We start from the raw sequence: 15,445 nt of genomic DNA on the forward strand, positions 1-15,445 counted from the left end.
TACAAACTTTTTAATAAAGCTATGAAAACTAAAAAGTCAAGTTTATTACATAAATTAGATTTTTATTAAAAACTTGAAATATGAATCATTTTAGTCATGATAATCCATGAACAATATTTAGCATAATTTCAATTGCTCTAATGAGCATTTGCTTTCCTTGGACGAGCATTTACAAGGCTGGACATTTTGTTTTGAACTACTAAGTGTTTGTAAATGTTGAAGTGAGCCCTTCAGGCTTCAAGCCACCACATTTTGTAATACTGAGATCAGACAGAGCACAACAAGGCTAGACTAGACATTATGTGTGTAATGTTTGCAAATGCTCATACAATCATTTGCTAATGCTAGAAGGATCACTTCAAGGCAGCACCATTTTTCTACAGTTGTTGTAGCAAGCTTGTTCGACCACTAACAATCATAAACGTTGAACCTTACGCTTATAATCATTACAATTAAACATTCAAATAATTTATGACGCTACAAATCACAACATACACCTTTATTAACGAACTTAAATAAAATTAACAACTTACACCATTACAAATCAAAAAGGTTCAAAGTGCTTAATTATTATAGATTCATACTACTTTAAAATAATGCTTAAAATCGTTGCAAATCAACATTATGTTACTTTGGTTTTTCCATCATCATTAAGTTGCAAAATAAATCATTAAACTACAATTCTCACAGCCAAAACATAAACAACAAAAAATAGTATTTTACAAGTTAAGACCTTTGTTTTCGACAATTTAACTTCAATTTTTAAGTGTTTGTCATGCCGCTTGTCTTTGCCGTTTAAATTTGTTACAATTTTCAAGGCCTTTAATTTATATAAAAAGGCAAAAAAATGTAGTGTAGTTAAAGGGAAATGCATAAATAAAAAACATGTTAAATAATTCAAAGAAACGAAAGAGTAATTGTCTAGTATATACCTAAGATCAACACCCTTTTCTATGCAATGGTGACATTTCAATGTCAAATCGGACATTCTTTTATTCTATTATTATGACCTTTGAATTTAAATTAAAATGATGAGATATAAATACTTTGTCATTCATCACTTTCAGGGTTTTGAAATTCTAATTATGTTAACTATTGAATTATGCTTTTTTTTGCATTCACCGAGAATGAACCACAATTATTGCATTTAATCATCTTTGCATTGAATTACTTCATTTACTCTAGTGAGACAAAAAAAATTACTTAAATATTACGCCATAAACAAACCATAGTAAAATTCCTCTAAGCTAAAAGTCATTGTGTACTTGGAATTGAACTTACTAGTTACTCATTTCGTATTAATACTGACTTGGAAATTAAATAAGGTCACTGAAGAACATTTTTTGGGCCTCCCAACTCGTATTACTTGTGCAGATACAATCATTAAGGTGGTTTTACCACAAAAAGAGTTAGTCAGCAAAAATAGCTTTTTAAGTCAACCACCGATATCTCTTGAGACAAACCCTTATACCAACAACAGACTTAGAACAAATTAAATATGTTTAGTCCCTGACAACATCAATACTTATCTAAAAGTTTCATACCCATCACATACTAATTACTCATAACAGGTGAAAAATGTATATCCACATTAACCCATATGACCAACTAAATATCTCATTACACTTGTGCCAACCTTATACGGTTATACTTGCCCCATATTTACTCACTGTTTGCATTATATACTATCATCATTCCTTATAAAATTGTGTCGATTTCATGGTTGCAAAAGCACATTCATTTCATATCTCAACGTGGAGTAGTAAGTATATAAGATCCTCTATTTTTCTATGTGAACAAGAACAAAGAACTTTTGAATTAATTAAGCTATATTTTTTAAAAATAAATTTTTTCCTAAAAACTATATAATTATGTACCCCTTATCCAAATCTAAAGAAAAAAGCTACTTAAAAAATTATAGGAATATCTTGTTTGCGCTTATTAACAACGAAGGAGTGATATAATTTTCAGCTAGTCTCTTGAGAGACCGTCACTTTGAGAGACGTGTCTCAAGCCCAACCTATTAAAGATTAATATCTACTTATCGTATTCTTAATGCCTACTTACATTATACTTAATGTTTATTTACCGTATTCTTAATGTCTACTTACAATATTTAAAAAAATATATAATGAACCAGCCCAATTAAAAATGGTCTCTCTAAGAGACAGTTTTTGAATTTGAGTACAATTTTTTATAAACACTATATAATCAAAATCACTTAAAAATTAACTTAAAAAGTTAAGTATATATTGGCTAATGGCTTATAACTTAGTTCGCTGTAATCCTATTCCTACCTCTAGTTGCCCTACGCTCCAACCAAACTAGAAGGAAAGTTAAGAGAAAAGATTAAAGAACCCAACAATATCCAAATTCCAAAAAAAAAAAAAGTTGAAGGTTTATATACATAATAAAATTAAAATAAAAAGGCTAATTTAATTATCGGAGCACACTTTCTCTCTGTTCAAACTTCGCCATGGCGGATTCATCCCCATCACCGGCGACAACGACTCAATCTCCATCCAATCCTCCTCCCTCACAATCCCCAATTTTAAACGCTAACCCTAATTCTACGATTCCGGTTTCCGAATCGCAACCTAATTTAACTCAACCACCTTCTTCTACTCCTCCGCCACCTCCAGCGATTACTGTTAACCTTAACCCTAACCCTACATCCGCTCCTCCGTTTGTTCCTCCGCAGATCAACCCTTATGCGGTTCCACCTTCATTTCGACCCACCAGTGGTCCGGGTCCGATGCCAGTTCCTCAGTTTACTCCTATTCCTCAGAACCCTAATATTCAAGGGTTTCCGACGCAACAAGTTTTGGCGCAGCCTAATCATGGTGTTCCGCCTCCAGGAGTTACTTCTGCGCCGCCGCAACAAATTCCAATGATGCCTGGACAACCGACTCTTCGACCGCCTTTTGTGGCTATGCCTAATGGTTATATGCAACCTCCTAATCTTCCTCCCGGTGGGTTCTCTTTCTTCTTTTGTGATATGTTATTTTCTCTTTATTTTCTGTGTTAATGATTAACGATTGAAATTTATGTCTCATAAATGATACCTTTGGCATTAGTTTTGTGGTGTATTGATAATTTTTAGAGTGGGTTATTGTGTTTTACTGTCGTGCCAAGTAGTATTTTTCTACTGAAGTAAGGCATTATATTTATTGAAAAAGCCTTTGCATCATTAGGTTGTTTCGTGCTGTAACATTTGTATGTACTCCTTATGTCCTTTTAAATTGTATGTAGGGGATATAGCATCTTTATTAATTTTAGGTGGAGAATAATGGAAGAAATATATGGATCCATAAAGAGAGGATGCTAGACCATAGGCATACGGATGGATGTAAGTGGAAAGTGTGTCAAGTTTTAAAGGGATGGAGAGAGTAAGAGTCTACTAACTTCTGTGGTCCTAAGCTTTATAGTTTTTACATGGATTTGTGCCAAGTTAGGTATGAACCTGCTTTTTTGGTGTAGGTGGATTTTGATGGAGGGGGAAACATGTGTGATTTTAGAGGAAGAATTTGGGGGATTTTGGTCATTCTTAGTGAATGAATTTTGATGGAGAAGATCATTTAGGTCTCAGATCGTATCAATTTTTAAGAATGAAGGGTACTGTTCTTGTTGTCTTACAGTCTGCTTTGTGATAAACTTGATGCAACAAAATAGTAGCTAAACCACTTCATGTTTATTTGAGGAGATTATTTTGAGGCAATTGTTTAGAGATATTTTCTTTCTTACCCTTCCCATATAGGAGTACGTCTAAATGCGTTTGGTGGAAATGTCAATGTATTGTTGGAGCAATTGTGTACCAGGGTTTCAGACTCAACACCTTTCATTTAGCATTAATCATCTGAATGACCATCACAAGCTTAATCAAGTATTTTACTGTTAGGGTCGGAGGTACTAATCACTAAGAACATGAAATTTGAGAACAAGCTAGTATTACTTGTTATTGTTAATATGTCATTTGTTGTGAAGTTATCCTATTTTATGTTTTTATTTGTTATTCAACTTAGGACATTTCTTTGGCAATGTTTTTTTGCTTACCGCTATTGTTTATCAACATACTTTTGGGAGTGTTTTGTGGTTATAATTGTTTTGTGTATTTAATTTGCTGCTGCTTGAGTGCTTGTACAATGTTATATGACTGGTTTAATTAAGGCTAAAGTTATGAAGGTGTTTAATAAAATCTAGGGGATTAGACTATTAGACAAGTGTGGCTATTTGATTTTTCTAGGTAGGCAGGATGATTTGCTAAATCTGAATAACAAAAAAAGAACCTTTCTAACAGTAGAAGAGGTTATTGACTTGCTTTTGTACGGGAAGAGTTTGGTTTAGAGAAGATTGGAGAACATACTACAAATTAATATTAGCTAGATGACGGGGGGTAACGATAATGGGATGTTTTCTCCTACAGTGTTTTGATTGAATACGGTGAAAAGGGTCAGAAGGCTTCCTATTGCAGTTGTTTACAGAATCCCGCAACCTCCTACTTTGGTATGGACATATCTGTAATTTACTCAGTTTTGCCATTTTATATATCCCAGCTGGAGAATATTTCAAAACATCTTATATTTAGCTAAGCCTCTAAACTGTAAATGGAACAATACTCCAATGTTCTCTGTCATGATATTTATTGGCTGGTTCTGTAATGCCACTTTAGTAGGATTTTGTGGTAGTGTAAGGATTTTTTTCCCTTCATGGGTCCTTGAGTTCCTGGAGAAGATCATGAGGCTTGCTGAATTCTTGGTGCTTTTGTTTGGCAAGGTATCATTATCCACTTAACATTGTCTTAATTTCTCTTTGCATTCCTTTCTGTCTTTTGTTTTTGTTTATTTTCACAATGTATATTGGGCAATCAACAGTTGACCCTTGACATATCAAAGGTTGTTCGAATAGATTTATGGTATTATCCATCAACTTTCTTGGGTGTAATTGAGACAATATATACTCATTAGCATATACTGTTAGTTGGTGCATTGGCTATTATGCAAGGCTATTGTTGCAACTGGATATTTAAGAAGGTAAGCATGTTTAGTGACTAGTTGTTTATGAAACTTGTATAATTATTTAATCTTCATCAGGTGTTCTCAGCTGGTCATAGTTGCTCTGCTATGCTGCCATATCTCTTATTATGATGTGTGGTAACAGAAACTTTTAAATTTGTGGAAATATTTTTGCCTTTGTTTATAAAGTGATATTCTATAGAATATGTCATGTTCATTGTGAATCTACTCTGATATGTTCGCATAGATGTTGCTTTTTATGTGATACTGCAGGAATGGTTCGTTATCCTTATCCGTCGATTGTGCGTCCGCCTTATATTGCTCGTCCTGGTGTCTCCGTTGGCTCAGTTCCCCCACTTCCAAGGCCTCCTTTTGTGGGACTTCGTCCCCCTGTGATTTCTCCAGTTGTCAGGCCTCCTGTTCTTCCTTTAGTTGTTATACCTGCTGAGAAACCCCAAACAACTGTTTATGTAGGCAAGATTGCTTCTTCAGTGGAGAATGATTTTATTCGTTCGCTACTTGAGGTTTGTAAATTATGATGTGATCTTTTTGTTTATTTGTTTCATAATCTGTTTCCTTATCTAAGTTTGATTATGCTTTCCCTTTTGCTTATATTGTTGGTTTTTTTCTAATCTCCCTTAGTTATGTGGACCGATTAAGAGTTGGAAGCGTGCTCAGGATCCGTCTGATGGAACCCCAAGAAGATTTGGATTCTGTGAATTTGAGTCTGCTGAAGGTGTTCTTCGTGCTCTACGTCTGCTGAGTAAATGCAATGTTGATGGTGAAGAACTGGTGGTATGTTCTTTTTTTCTGTTATACTAATCTCTTTGCAGAATAACGCAGCTTTCTTTGTTATTTTGAAAAGAATACCCACTTGTGTGCGTTGCTGTCACACTATCTCTTGTAATTTATGAACTTACATTAGAATGTGATTGTCCTCGAGTTACATGCGAACATAATATTGGGAATGCAATGGACAAAACTTGCTCAGTTGATGATTTCATTTCTCCAAACTGCTCGTAAACAGTTATGAAAAGTTAATTCTGATGCCTAGTCAAAATCAGTAAACTAGAATTATGTGAAATAGGGCATTTGCAAAGTTTTATGAAATAGACGGCCATCTTCTGCACCCAGTACCCCCACCCCCAAACATACACACTCACAATTCACAAAATAAAATATATTAAGGAAATAGACTTTGATCTTTTCAAGGAAGGTTTGATATAACCTTCTATATCATGTTATAAAGTCCAAAGTTAGTGTCTGGTATCATGTTAAATATCTCTTTGTGCTGCCAATTTGTATCTTTGTATTGTGCTTTTCGTTTATGGTTTCTATCTTCTGCATTTGCGATGCTTTTTTCTCTTGTAGAGATAAATTCATTGTTTCTAATTTTTTTTGGAGAAAGGTTATTGTATTCGTGTTCATTCTCAATGCCAAAGATTTATAGTTTTGATTTTGGATAATATTGGACTGTAATAGCTTAATCAATCATGTGTACACTTAATTCATGCGAAGTTGTAAATGATGTTTGTTATCAAGAGTCAAACGGGAACAACCTCTTTCTTTTTTCAAGGGAAATGTTGCGTATATACGACCCTCAAAAACTTTTTGAGTGGGAGCCGCTTGATGATGTTGGGGTAATGCAATATTGTAAATATTATTGTATTCCTTCTTTGGTTCTGATGCCCCCCCTTCTGAAAAAAGAAGTCTATTGTGCTGCTCTTCTGCAGAATCAGAATTTTTCTACACTTCTTTTTCTTTTGTGGGGGGGGGGGGGGGGGGGGGGGCGGGTTACAAGATAAGTTGAGTACTGAGGTAAAAAAGGGTGACCATGTGATCAGGAGTCAAGGACAGAGAGGATGTGCTAGTAGCTTGCAACTTCTTAATAGGAGAAGTGTTCATACTTAATGCATCAGATATCGTAGATGGTTCTCTGCGTCCTTTTGATTGAATATGCATACATGTGGGTATTACCTGAAATTGTCTCTTTAAAATTTTTTTTACTTAACAACTGTTTATTTTTCCCATTAGGATATAGAAGACCTTGTCCTTTACACAAACTTTTATGGTTTAACTGAAAAGTAAACTAGCAACCAATAAGGAAGATAGAAAGTTGGAGCTTGGGAGCTTTAGAAAGAGGTGAGGAGACTGTACATGACTTGGAGGAGAGGAGTTCAAAAGGATATGAATGACCTAGACTTAAAAATTGAGATGTCAGAAAATCGAAATGGATATAGAAGAAGAATCCATGTGGACGGCCTCTATCTTTTGGTATTAAGGCTTTGACATTGTTGTGAAAAGGAAATGCTTTTTATTTTTTTTATTTTTTTATTTTACATTGACATCTGTTCTTTACTAAACACAATTTCTAGGGCATGAAACCTTGAGCATGAAATAAAATTATTTTTGACTACAACCTGCACCAGACAGACTGAAGTTATTCTAAGTTTTTGGTGTGATATAAGTCATGTTTCCTACGATTTTTGAATAAATTCAAGGTTCTTGACGATTTCTTTCCTGTTGAATTCTTGTGTAGGATGCACTGTTTTTGCCTTCTATATGATTTACCGTGTTTTTAAATTTGCATGGACCTGAACTTGTGTCTGTTTTTCATTGTGCAGCTGAATGTTAATCAAGCAACAAGAGAATATTTAGAACGTTACGTGCAGAAGAAGAAAGAGAATTTGAATAAACCTGGTGAGACTGGAGCTGAGGAGGTGAAGAAAGAAGGAGATAGTGCACCTGATACCGAAAAGAGTGAAGGCAATGAAAAGAAAGAGCCTGCTGAAGCAGCTGTGGAAGATTCCAAGAAGGTTTTGATTGAGACTGAAAACAAGGAAAATGATATTGCGAATTTTGGTCTTGTTTCTGACGAGGATCGTATTGCTGATCGAGATGCTTTGGATAAGCTCACTAATATGATAGAAGAACGCATAAAGACTAAGCCTCCACCTCCTCCTCCTCCACCAGCGCAGAAGGTTACTGATGGCCCGACTAACTCAAACTCTGAAATGCCTGCTAAATCTGAAGACAAGGACACAAATATTGATGCTTCAAAAAATGGTTAGTTGAATTTCTATGTTGCTTGGTGTTATTATCTTACTTATAACTTTCAGCCATTGTTTTGTTGTAGATTGAATTATTTCAAATATTCTAATCTGTTTGAGATAAATGCAGAAGAAAAGCACGACGATGGGTTGAAAAGTGATACTAAACCTATTAACAGAGCCGGAACTGAATCCCCTGATAGGAGTAGACGATATGATAATCGTATCCGAGAAAGGGAAAGAGACCGTGAGCGACGGGAGAGGGAGAGAGAGCTTGAGAGATTAGAGAGAGAACGAGAGCGTGAAAGGGAAAGGAGAGGGAGGGAGAGAGAGTTAGAGATTCAAAAGGTTGAACGGTTCTACAAAGAGCGAGTTAAGGAATGGGAGGCTAGAGAAAAGGAGAAAGAGTATGAGCGAAAGCGTGAAAGGGAGAAGGAGAAAGAGAGGGAACGTGAACGGAGGAGGTTGATTGCTGAGCAAGAGGACGAAAGTGATGATGATTCTAGGAAAAGGAGACGCAAGTCTGAAATTGAGGATAAGAGGAGGCGACGACGTAGGGAAAAGGAAGAGGATTTAGCTGATAGATTCAAAGAAGAAGAGGAGCTTGTGGAGGCCAAAAAAAGAGCTGAGGAGGAGCAGCTGAGGCAACAAGAAAAAGAGGCATTGGAGTTGTCTTCTGTTCCAGCGGCTAATGGTGTTGGGAAGCCTGTCTGTCCTGAAGCTGCTGACAGTGAGATGAATGATGACATGGAACCAAGTCATGAGACTGATTCTGTTCCTGCAAATCATACTGGTGAGCCAGTGTACATCAATAGTCCTCTTTAGTCTTTACCTAAGAGATCTACTTTTCAATACAACTTAGTTCCTTTGGCTTCTCTTTGACAGGAGATGGGGCTGTTGAAAATGGCAGTACTGATGAACCAATGATGGAATCTGGCTCAGTTCCAGATGTGAAGCTTACAGGCAATGCACCTGGCAAAAAGCTTGAATTTGGTTTGGTTGGCTCAGGGAAACGAACAACTGTGCCGTCTGTCTTTCATGAGGAAGAGGATGATGATTCCCAAAAAGAAAAGAAAATGAGGCCTCTTGTTCCGATTGATTACAGTACCGAGGAACTCCAAGCTGTACAGACAAATGATGGAGAGGCACCTCCAATTTCTGTTGCATCTGATGATACAGGTAAGCGTATTATCTCTAAAGATGTAAAGTCCGATGCAGAAAGGAATAGGAATCGACGTCAGCATGATAGACCTAGCCATCGAGAGCGTGATCATGAACGTGGTGATGATGAGGCACCTCGAGCTCGAGAAATTTTGGATGCTAAAAAATTGATTGATATGATTCCGAAGACTAAAGATGACTTGTTTTCGTATGAAGTTAATTGGGCTGTATATGATGAGGTAACCATAATTATTTGTGTGAAGTTGTTTATGATAGTTTGCTACCAAGGGTCAATCGGAAACAACCTCTTTGTTAGTGTTGTCACTAACAAGGATAAGTTTGCGTACATCCGATTCCCCCTAACGCCCTAGGTGGGAGCCACTTACTGACGGTGGGGGAATGAAATGCTGTTGCTGTTGTTTCTTTTTTCAGTAATTGATTTTAACTAGGTCTAGCTTGCACAAAAATCTTTCTGTGACAACTAGTATTTTACTGTTCCCGAACTATGTGGGCTATATATCTCATACCCTAGAATATGCGATTCACGCCCAGAAAAGGCGAGGCAAGTGGACGCATGCTTCATACTCCATAAATTGTCCTTTGTTACCTTTTAAGGTGCACTGGAAGCAGCTTAGTCAACACTTGTGGAAAGTATGCCTATAGTTTATGTACTAGCTTAGACCTTTGATTTCGTGACAACGACGTCTTGGCCTTAGATTTCAAGTTTAAAACCTCCTTAGTTCTTGCCGATGCAAGGCTACATTCTTTTCACCGTTCAAAGAAACTATTAGCAAATACTTCATATGGCAGATAGGTGTCACTTAAGTTCAGATTAGACTTATCCAAGTAAATTAAACAGTGACAAAGGTTCTTATAGTAAAGCTCCAATAAGTTCAGAGAAGTGGGTTTTAGTGAGTAACATCTGGAATTTTACTTTTCACCCTTTGCCTTTCATGTGGAAGCTTCCTGCATTATGTTATGTTTGTGATAACGTTTTGACTGCAAGTTATGTTGAATAAGTCCGTGCTTTAACATGAATTGTTCTTATACCTGCACATTTTTAGAATCGTTTGCATGAAAGAATGAGACCCTGGATTTCGAAGAAGATTACAGAGTTTCTGGGAGAAGAAGAAACCACATTGGTCGACTTCATAGTAGAGAGATTCCGGGAACACGTGAAGGCTGAGAAAATGCTGGACGTACTTCAACGGATCTTAGATGAGGAAGCGGAAATGTTTGTCCTCAAGATGTGGAGAATGCTCATCTTTGAAATTAAAAAGGTCGAGACGGGTTTGACAGCAAGATCTTAGCGTAGAGGAAAAGTTTTGAACCTTGTTACTTTTATCACTGTTATAAATGTACCCAAGTAAAAAGATTTGTAGGGAAATTTGATGTTTAAGTTCAATTCTTTTTTGTCAAATGAATTTTTTGTCTTGCATAGTTTTTACTTATCATTTAAATGAAATCTAGTTTCATCATTTCTTCCATGTGAAAGGCAAGGTAAATAAATTCCATCCTTTAGTTTCAATAAGCAATTGAGTGCTTTTCTTGTTTTTTTTTGACCTTTTGTCACTTAAATGAAGACGAAGATTTAATCTTCGTTGGATGAAGATTTTGTGTTTCAGTTTTTTCTGTTCTATTTTTTTTTTTACAAAACTCTAACATTGGACTCAAATTAATACTTCATGAAATTTGGACTCTTACCTAAACTTTGTGTAATGTTCTTTATGATGACTTTGTCTATTGTTTAAAATTAATAAAAATTGACCAAAAAAAAATTAATGGAAAAAATATTCAATAATACACAAACATGATTATGATAAATAAATTAAAATACTTTTTAAAATGATAGAGGTATTTCTATTTTGAAATAAAATACTTTTGGGAATAATAATCTATGACAAATTTTCCACATGTAAAACATTATATAATGAACCATCCAATATTAAATGCATAATAGGAGTAGTTAAAGTTATAGAAGTACATTCTATTACATCACGATGATAAAATTTTATACTATTTTTCCTTTTTTTTCAAATGTTCAATTTGCTTTTGGGTTATTATTTATCAATTATTCTTAATTTGTATTTTATTCTTAATCCATATATTAAAACATAGTCAAATAAGATCTTATTTGACTGATTTCAACATAAGATTTATTAAAATCTAATATTTATGATTTTTAATTGTACATAATTATTGCTATTAAATATTGAATATGAACATTTAAAAAGCAAATAAGACATTTAAAATGAAACAGATACATCTCACTTGAGATAAGTCTCATTTGGAAATTTGTGTTATAATTCTAGGACGTAAGTTTAGGGATAACAATGGATATTGACCCTTTCGAGTCCAGGGCCTTAAAAATTGGATTCGTGTCGGATCCATATTCATTTATATTCCAGGGATCCGGGTCCGGATCTAAAAAAAAAAACGGTATGCCCATCTATTATCGTCCTCTTCCCTTTAACCACCCAACTCGTTACTTGCACATAAAAAACAAACTCTGTTCCAAAAAACCAGTAACTGCAAAAATGGGATTAACAGATAGGAACTTCGCCGATGAAGCAACAATTTCTCTGATCTCCAGTGAACCCCCGAAAGACATCCCTAAAGACTCATTCCACTTTGCATATATAATCTTCTTCACTTTAGGAGCTGGGTTTTTACTTCCATGGAATGGTTTCATCACGGCCGTTGATTACTTTGACTATCTTTACCCTGATCGTAGTGTTGATCGCATCTTTGCTGTTGTTTATATGCTTGTGGCTCTTTTCTCTCTGCTTATTATCATCTTTTCACCCAGGAAATCTGATGCTTTTGTTAGGATCAATGTTGGATTGGGACTGTTTGTGGTGTCCTTGCTTATTGTGCCTCTTATGGATGTGGTCTTTATTAAGGGAAAAATTGGGCTTTATGATGGGTTTTATGTGACTGTGGGAGCTTTGGGTCTTTCTGGGTTGGCTGATGCTTTGGTTCAAGGTGGGCTTATTGGGTCTGCAGGTGAGATGCCGGAGAGATATATGCAAGCTGTTGTTGCTGGAACTGCTGCTTCAGGTTAGGTTTTGTTTAATTGTTTTTCCTTCTAAATTGTTTTTGGAGTATTGGAATTTTAATTTTTTTTTTTGGAAGTTTTAATCTTTGGAAGACCACTTGCATCATGTAGCCAATCCCAAATTCCAATATTTGGGGTTAAAGGTTTGGTATTGTTGTTGGAAGTTTTGATCTTTTTAAGAATGAGCTTGAACGTTATCTTTTTGTTAATTGCATGATAGAACTATGTGATTTGAAAGTTTTATTGGTCAATTGCCGCACGTAAAAGGAAATAATATAAGTATTTGTTTTTAGGATTTGGGTTAGTCTTGGTTGTTTAATGATGACCATATTCAAAATGAAGATATATGAAATGGTTTAGACATAGCTGATGTTGAGGATAAGATGAAAGATATTTGTTTAAGATGGTTTAGGCATGTTTAACAATGGAGTATTGGCGAGCCCATAAGAAAGATTGTAAGTTGGAACGTGGGAATTTAAAGACGGTGAGGAAAACTTAACTTGACATGCTGAGATGGTATATAATAAAAATGAGCGGAGAAGGAAGAGTATGTGAATGATCATTAGAACTGATTTGTTGGTTCATATAGCCGAGCTTGATCTTTTGAGTTTAAGGTTTTGTCATGTTTTGTTGTTGTGGGTTAATCTTGGTTGATTTCTAGTTTAGGGGAGAGAACAACTTATTGTTTATTTGTTTGAGGAATTGGTTTCTGTTTCCCATGTTATGATGCTTTGGAACTTTGAGGAATCAAGTTGGAGTGTTTTTTGTTTGTAGGTTGTTGCATCATTTGACCATTCTTTGGTGGAATAAATGTTATGTGGCTTAGATATATTGATGATCTTGCTTTCAAGTTGAGTACTTTTTGGATGGATGCAGTGTGATTCTCATTGCATGTTCTTTCAGGATTGAATTTCAAGAGTTTGATTGGAATTCTATTGTCAATGTAGTTGGAATCTTAGCTTTGATCATGGATTGCCGACAGTCAAACTTGAGAAGTGCTAATGTTCCTAAAGCGTAATATCTGCTATTTTTCTACATGGATAATTTTTGTTAAAATGATTGATGATCTGTGCACACAGTCTTCTTGGAATGGTAGTGACTGCTAGATCTTGTTTTGAAGTTCGTGGTTGTATCAACATTTAGTACTAAATTGTGGTAAAGAGAATAATTGTAGTGTAAATTTTCACAAAATGTACCATGTCATTTTCATGGTGATGAAACTTTGATCATAAAAAGTTACTTTGTTCACAATTTTTCATTATCAGCTAATATCACCTCTTCAAATGATAATGCATTGGAATGAATTTTGTGAAGAAAATGAGATGATTCAAGTTGAACAAGCATGACCATTAAGCTTTTCATGGCATTTTTCTACCAAAATTACACTAATTTTCCATTACCATTCTCACGCTTTAACATCGACAATTAAACGGGCCATTAATGTTTTATTAGGTTTTCCTAAATTTTAATTTGTTGTCCTAAGAAATAATAGATTCATATGGTCTACGAGTTCTAGCATTGAAGTTAAAAAGATCTAAGATGAGATCAGGAGGAGGTATTTGTCTAATGTATGGGATCTTATCTTTGATGCAGCTAAATATGTCATGAGTGATTTGATGCAGTTTTTGAGAGGCATGACACAATAGTTCAATTCTTTACAAGTATTTTAGGTGTTGCATATAGGAATTTATAATGTTTGGTCTCATATGTGTCCGTTCTTGGGATGATGGCTTGAATAAGGTAAATTTGCTTATCGCAGGCGTCTTTGTTTCCTTTCTAAGAATTTTTACAAAAGCAGTATATCCGCAAGATTACCATGGCTTGAGGAATAGTGCAATCCTATACTTCATTGTTGGGATCGTACTTATGATTATCTGTGTTGTCTTCTATAATGTGGCCCATAGACTTCCGGTTATCAAGTACTACAATGAGCTCAAACGACAGGCTGTAAACGAGGCAAAAGAGGAGAAGGGGCCTTTATCTGGCCCTGTCTGGGATATAATCGGAAGAATCAAATGGCACGGGGTTGGAATCGTAATAATTTATGTTGTGACTCTATCCATCTTTCCTGGTTTCATTACTGAAGATGTTCATTCAGCATTACTTGGAGATTGGTACCCAATTCTCCTCATTACTAGCTTCAATGTATTTGATTTAGTGGGCAAGTCTTTAACTTCCCTCCATCTCCTTGAGAATGAAAATGCTGCAGTTGGTGCCTGTTTTGCTCGACTTCTGTTTTATCCTCTCTATTGGGGATGCTTGCATGGTCCTCAATTTTTCCGAACTGAGATTCCTGTGACGGTGCTCACTTCTCTCTTGGGGCTGACAAATGGCTATTTCACAAGCGTGTTAATGATATTGGCTCCCAAAACCGTCCAACTTCAACATGCAGAAACAGCAGGGATTTTAGTTGTGCTGTTCTTGATTGTTGGCTTGGCTTTCGGTTCGATTGTGTCTTGGTTTTGGGTCATCTGATTCTATTGCAATGTGTATTACCTGCCATGACTCATATCCAGTTGGTATATCTCAGCTTGAGTTCTCTCATGTTTCTGAGATCAGATTCAACCCTTGTGAAGTGAAAGAAGGGAAGAGACATGTCCCGAGCTTGTTTCATGCCCGATCTCTCATCATTGAAGGGGCAATCAAGGTTGTATTTTAAATTGAAAATCTACGTAAGATGTAGTCCTTTACATTTCTAGCCATGTAAGTTTTTCTCCTTCCTCTTATATTAATGCAAAAATATTGAAAGGAATTTATTTAATTTGTGATTACCCTTACTTTTCTCTCATTCATGATTTAGTTTTTGAATTTTTATATTGGGTGTGTTTAGAACCTTCATTTTTCTATGTTACTAATTACTATGTAACAGAAATACAGAACAAAAATGATGGGATTTTTGTGATAATACATGTAAAGTCAGCAGTATTCCCATGCTTCATCTGATATACAATGGCTTATAAATGCCAATTTTAGGTAGTGTAAGAGTATTTTTCCCTTCATGGGTTCTTGAGTTCCCCGAGCAGATCATCATGAGACTTGTTGAGTTCTTGGTGCTCGCCAAAGTATCATTTTATCCCTTCACTTCATATATATAGTTAAGCGCCAAAGCCGTAAAACTGTAACACAAGCAGTATTCATGGTATATGATGGCCGGTGCTGTAATG

At 35.5% G+C, this 15,445-nt stretch overlaps 2 protein-coding genes across 4 annotated transcripts; both read left to right on the top strand.

Moving 5' to 3' along the window:
* Positions 1-2,286: 2,286 nt before the first annotated feature.
* Positions 2,287-10,701, top strand: LOC130807545 (RNA-binding motif protein 25). Of its 3 annotated transcripts, none has more exons than XM_057672796.1 (7): positions 2,287-2,972; positions 5,286-5,536; positions 5,655-5,807; positions 7,637-8,078; positions 8,193-8,855; positions 8,948-9,462; positions 10,288-10,701. In XM_057672796.1, exons 1-7 carry the CDS (start codon positions 2,477-2,479, stop codon positions 10,531-10,533), a joined length of 2,766 nt encoding a protein of 921 aa, XP_057528779.1. In that variant the 5' UTR covers positions 2,287-2,476; the 3' UTR covers positions 10,534-10,701. The 3 variants fall into 3 exon arrangements, with proteins under 3 accessions (XP_057528779.1, XP_057528780.1, XP_057528781.1); XM_057672797.1 differs by having other exon boundaries at positions 2,833-2,972; positions 4,244-5,536; XM_057672798.1 differs by having other exon boundaries at positions 2,833-2,972; positions 4,424-5,536.
* A 770-nt stretch (positions 10,702-11,471) lies between these two features.
* On the top strand, positions 11,472-15,042 carry LOC130807547 (equilibrative nucleotide transporter 1-like). Its single transcript, XM_057672800.1, has 2 exons — positions 11,472-12,283; positions 14,041-15,042. Exons 1-2 carry the CDS (start codon positions 11,557-11,559, stop codon positions 14,754-14,756), a joined length of 1,443 nt encoding a protein of 480 aa, XP_057528783.1. The 5' UTR covers positions 11,472-11,556; the 3' UTR covers positions 14,757-15,042.
* Positions 15,043-15,445: the final 403 nt, after the last annotated feature.

The sequence above is a fragment of the Amaranthus tricolor genome, chromosome 3 (genome assembly GCF_026212465.1).
Source record: "Amaranthus tricolor cultivar Red isolate AtriRed21 chromosome 3, ASM2621246v1, whole genome shotgun sequence".
In the NCBI taxonomy this organism is placed as follows: Eukaryota; Viridiplantae; Streptophyta; class Magnoliopsida; order Caryophyllales; family Amaranthaceae; genus Amaranthus; species Amaranthus tricolor.

Bases quoted from the DNA above. Each gene is read 5' to 3' on its own strand.
- LOC130807545 (XM_057672796.1), top strand. From the start codon at position 2,477: ATGGCGGATTCATCCCCATCACCGGCGACAACGACTCAATCTCCATCC. The intron at 2,973-5,285 runs GTGGGTTCTCTT...GTGATACTGCAG, and splicing joins ACCTCCTAATCTTCCTCCCG to GAATGGTTCGTTATCCTTAT. The intron at 8,079-8,192 runs GTTAGTTGAATT...AGATAAATGCAG, and splicing joins TATTGATGCTTCAAAAAATG to AAGAAAAGCACGACGATGGG.
- LOC130807547 (XM_057672800.1), top strand. From the start codon at position 11,557: ATGGATATTGACCCTTTCGAGTCCAGGGCCTTAAAAATTGGATTCGTG. The intron at 12,284-14,040 runs GTTAGGTTTTGT...TGCTTATCGCAG, and splicing joins TGCTGGAACTGCTGCTTCAG to GCGTCTTTGTTTCCTTTCTA.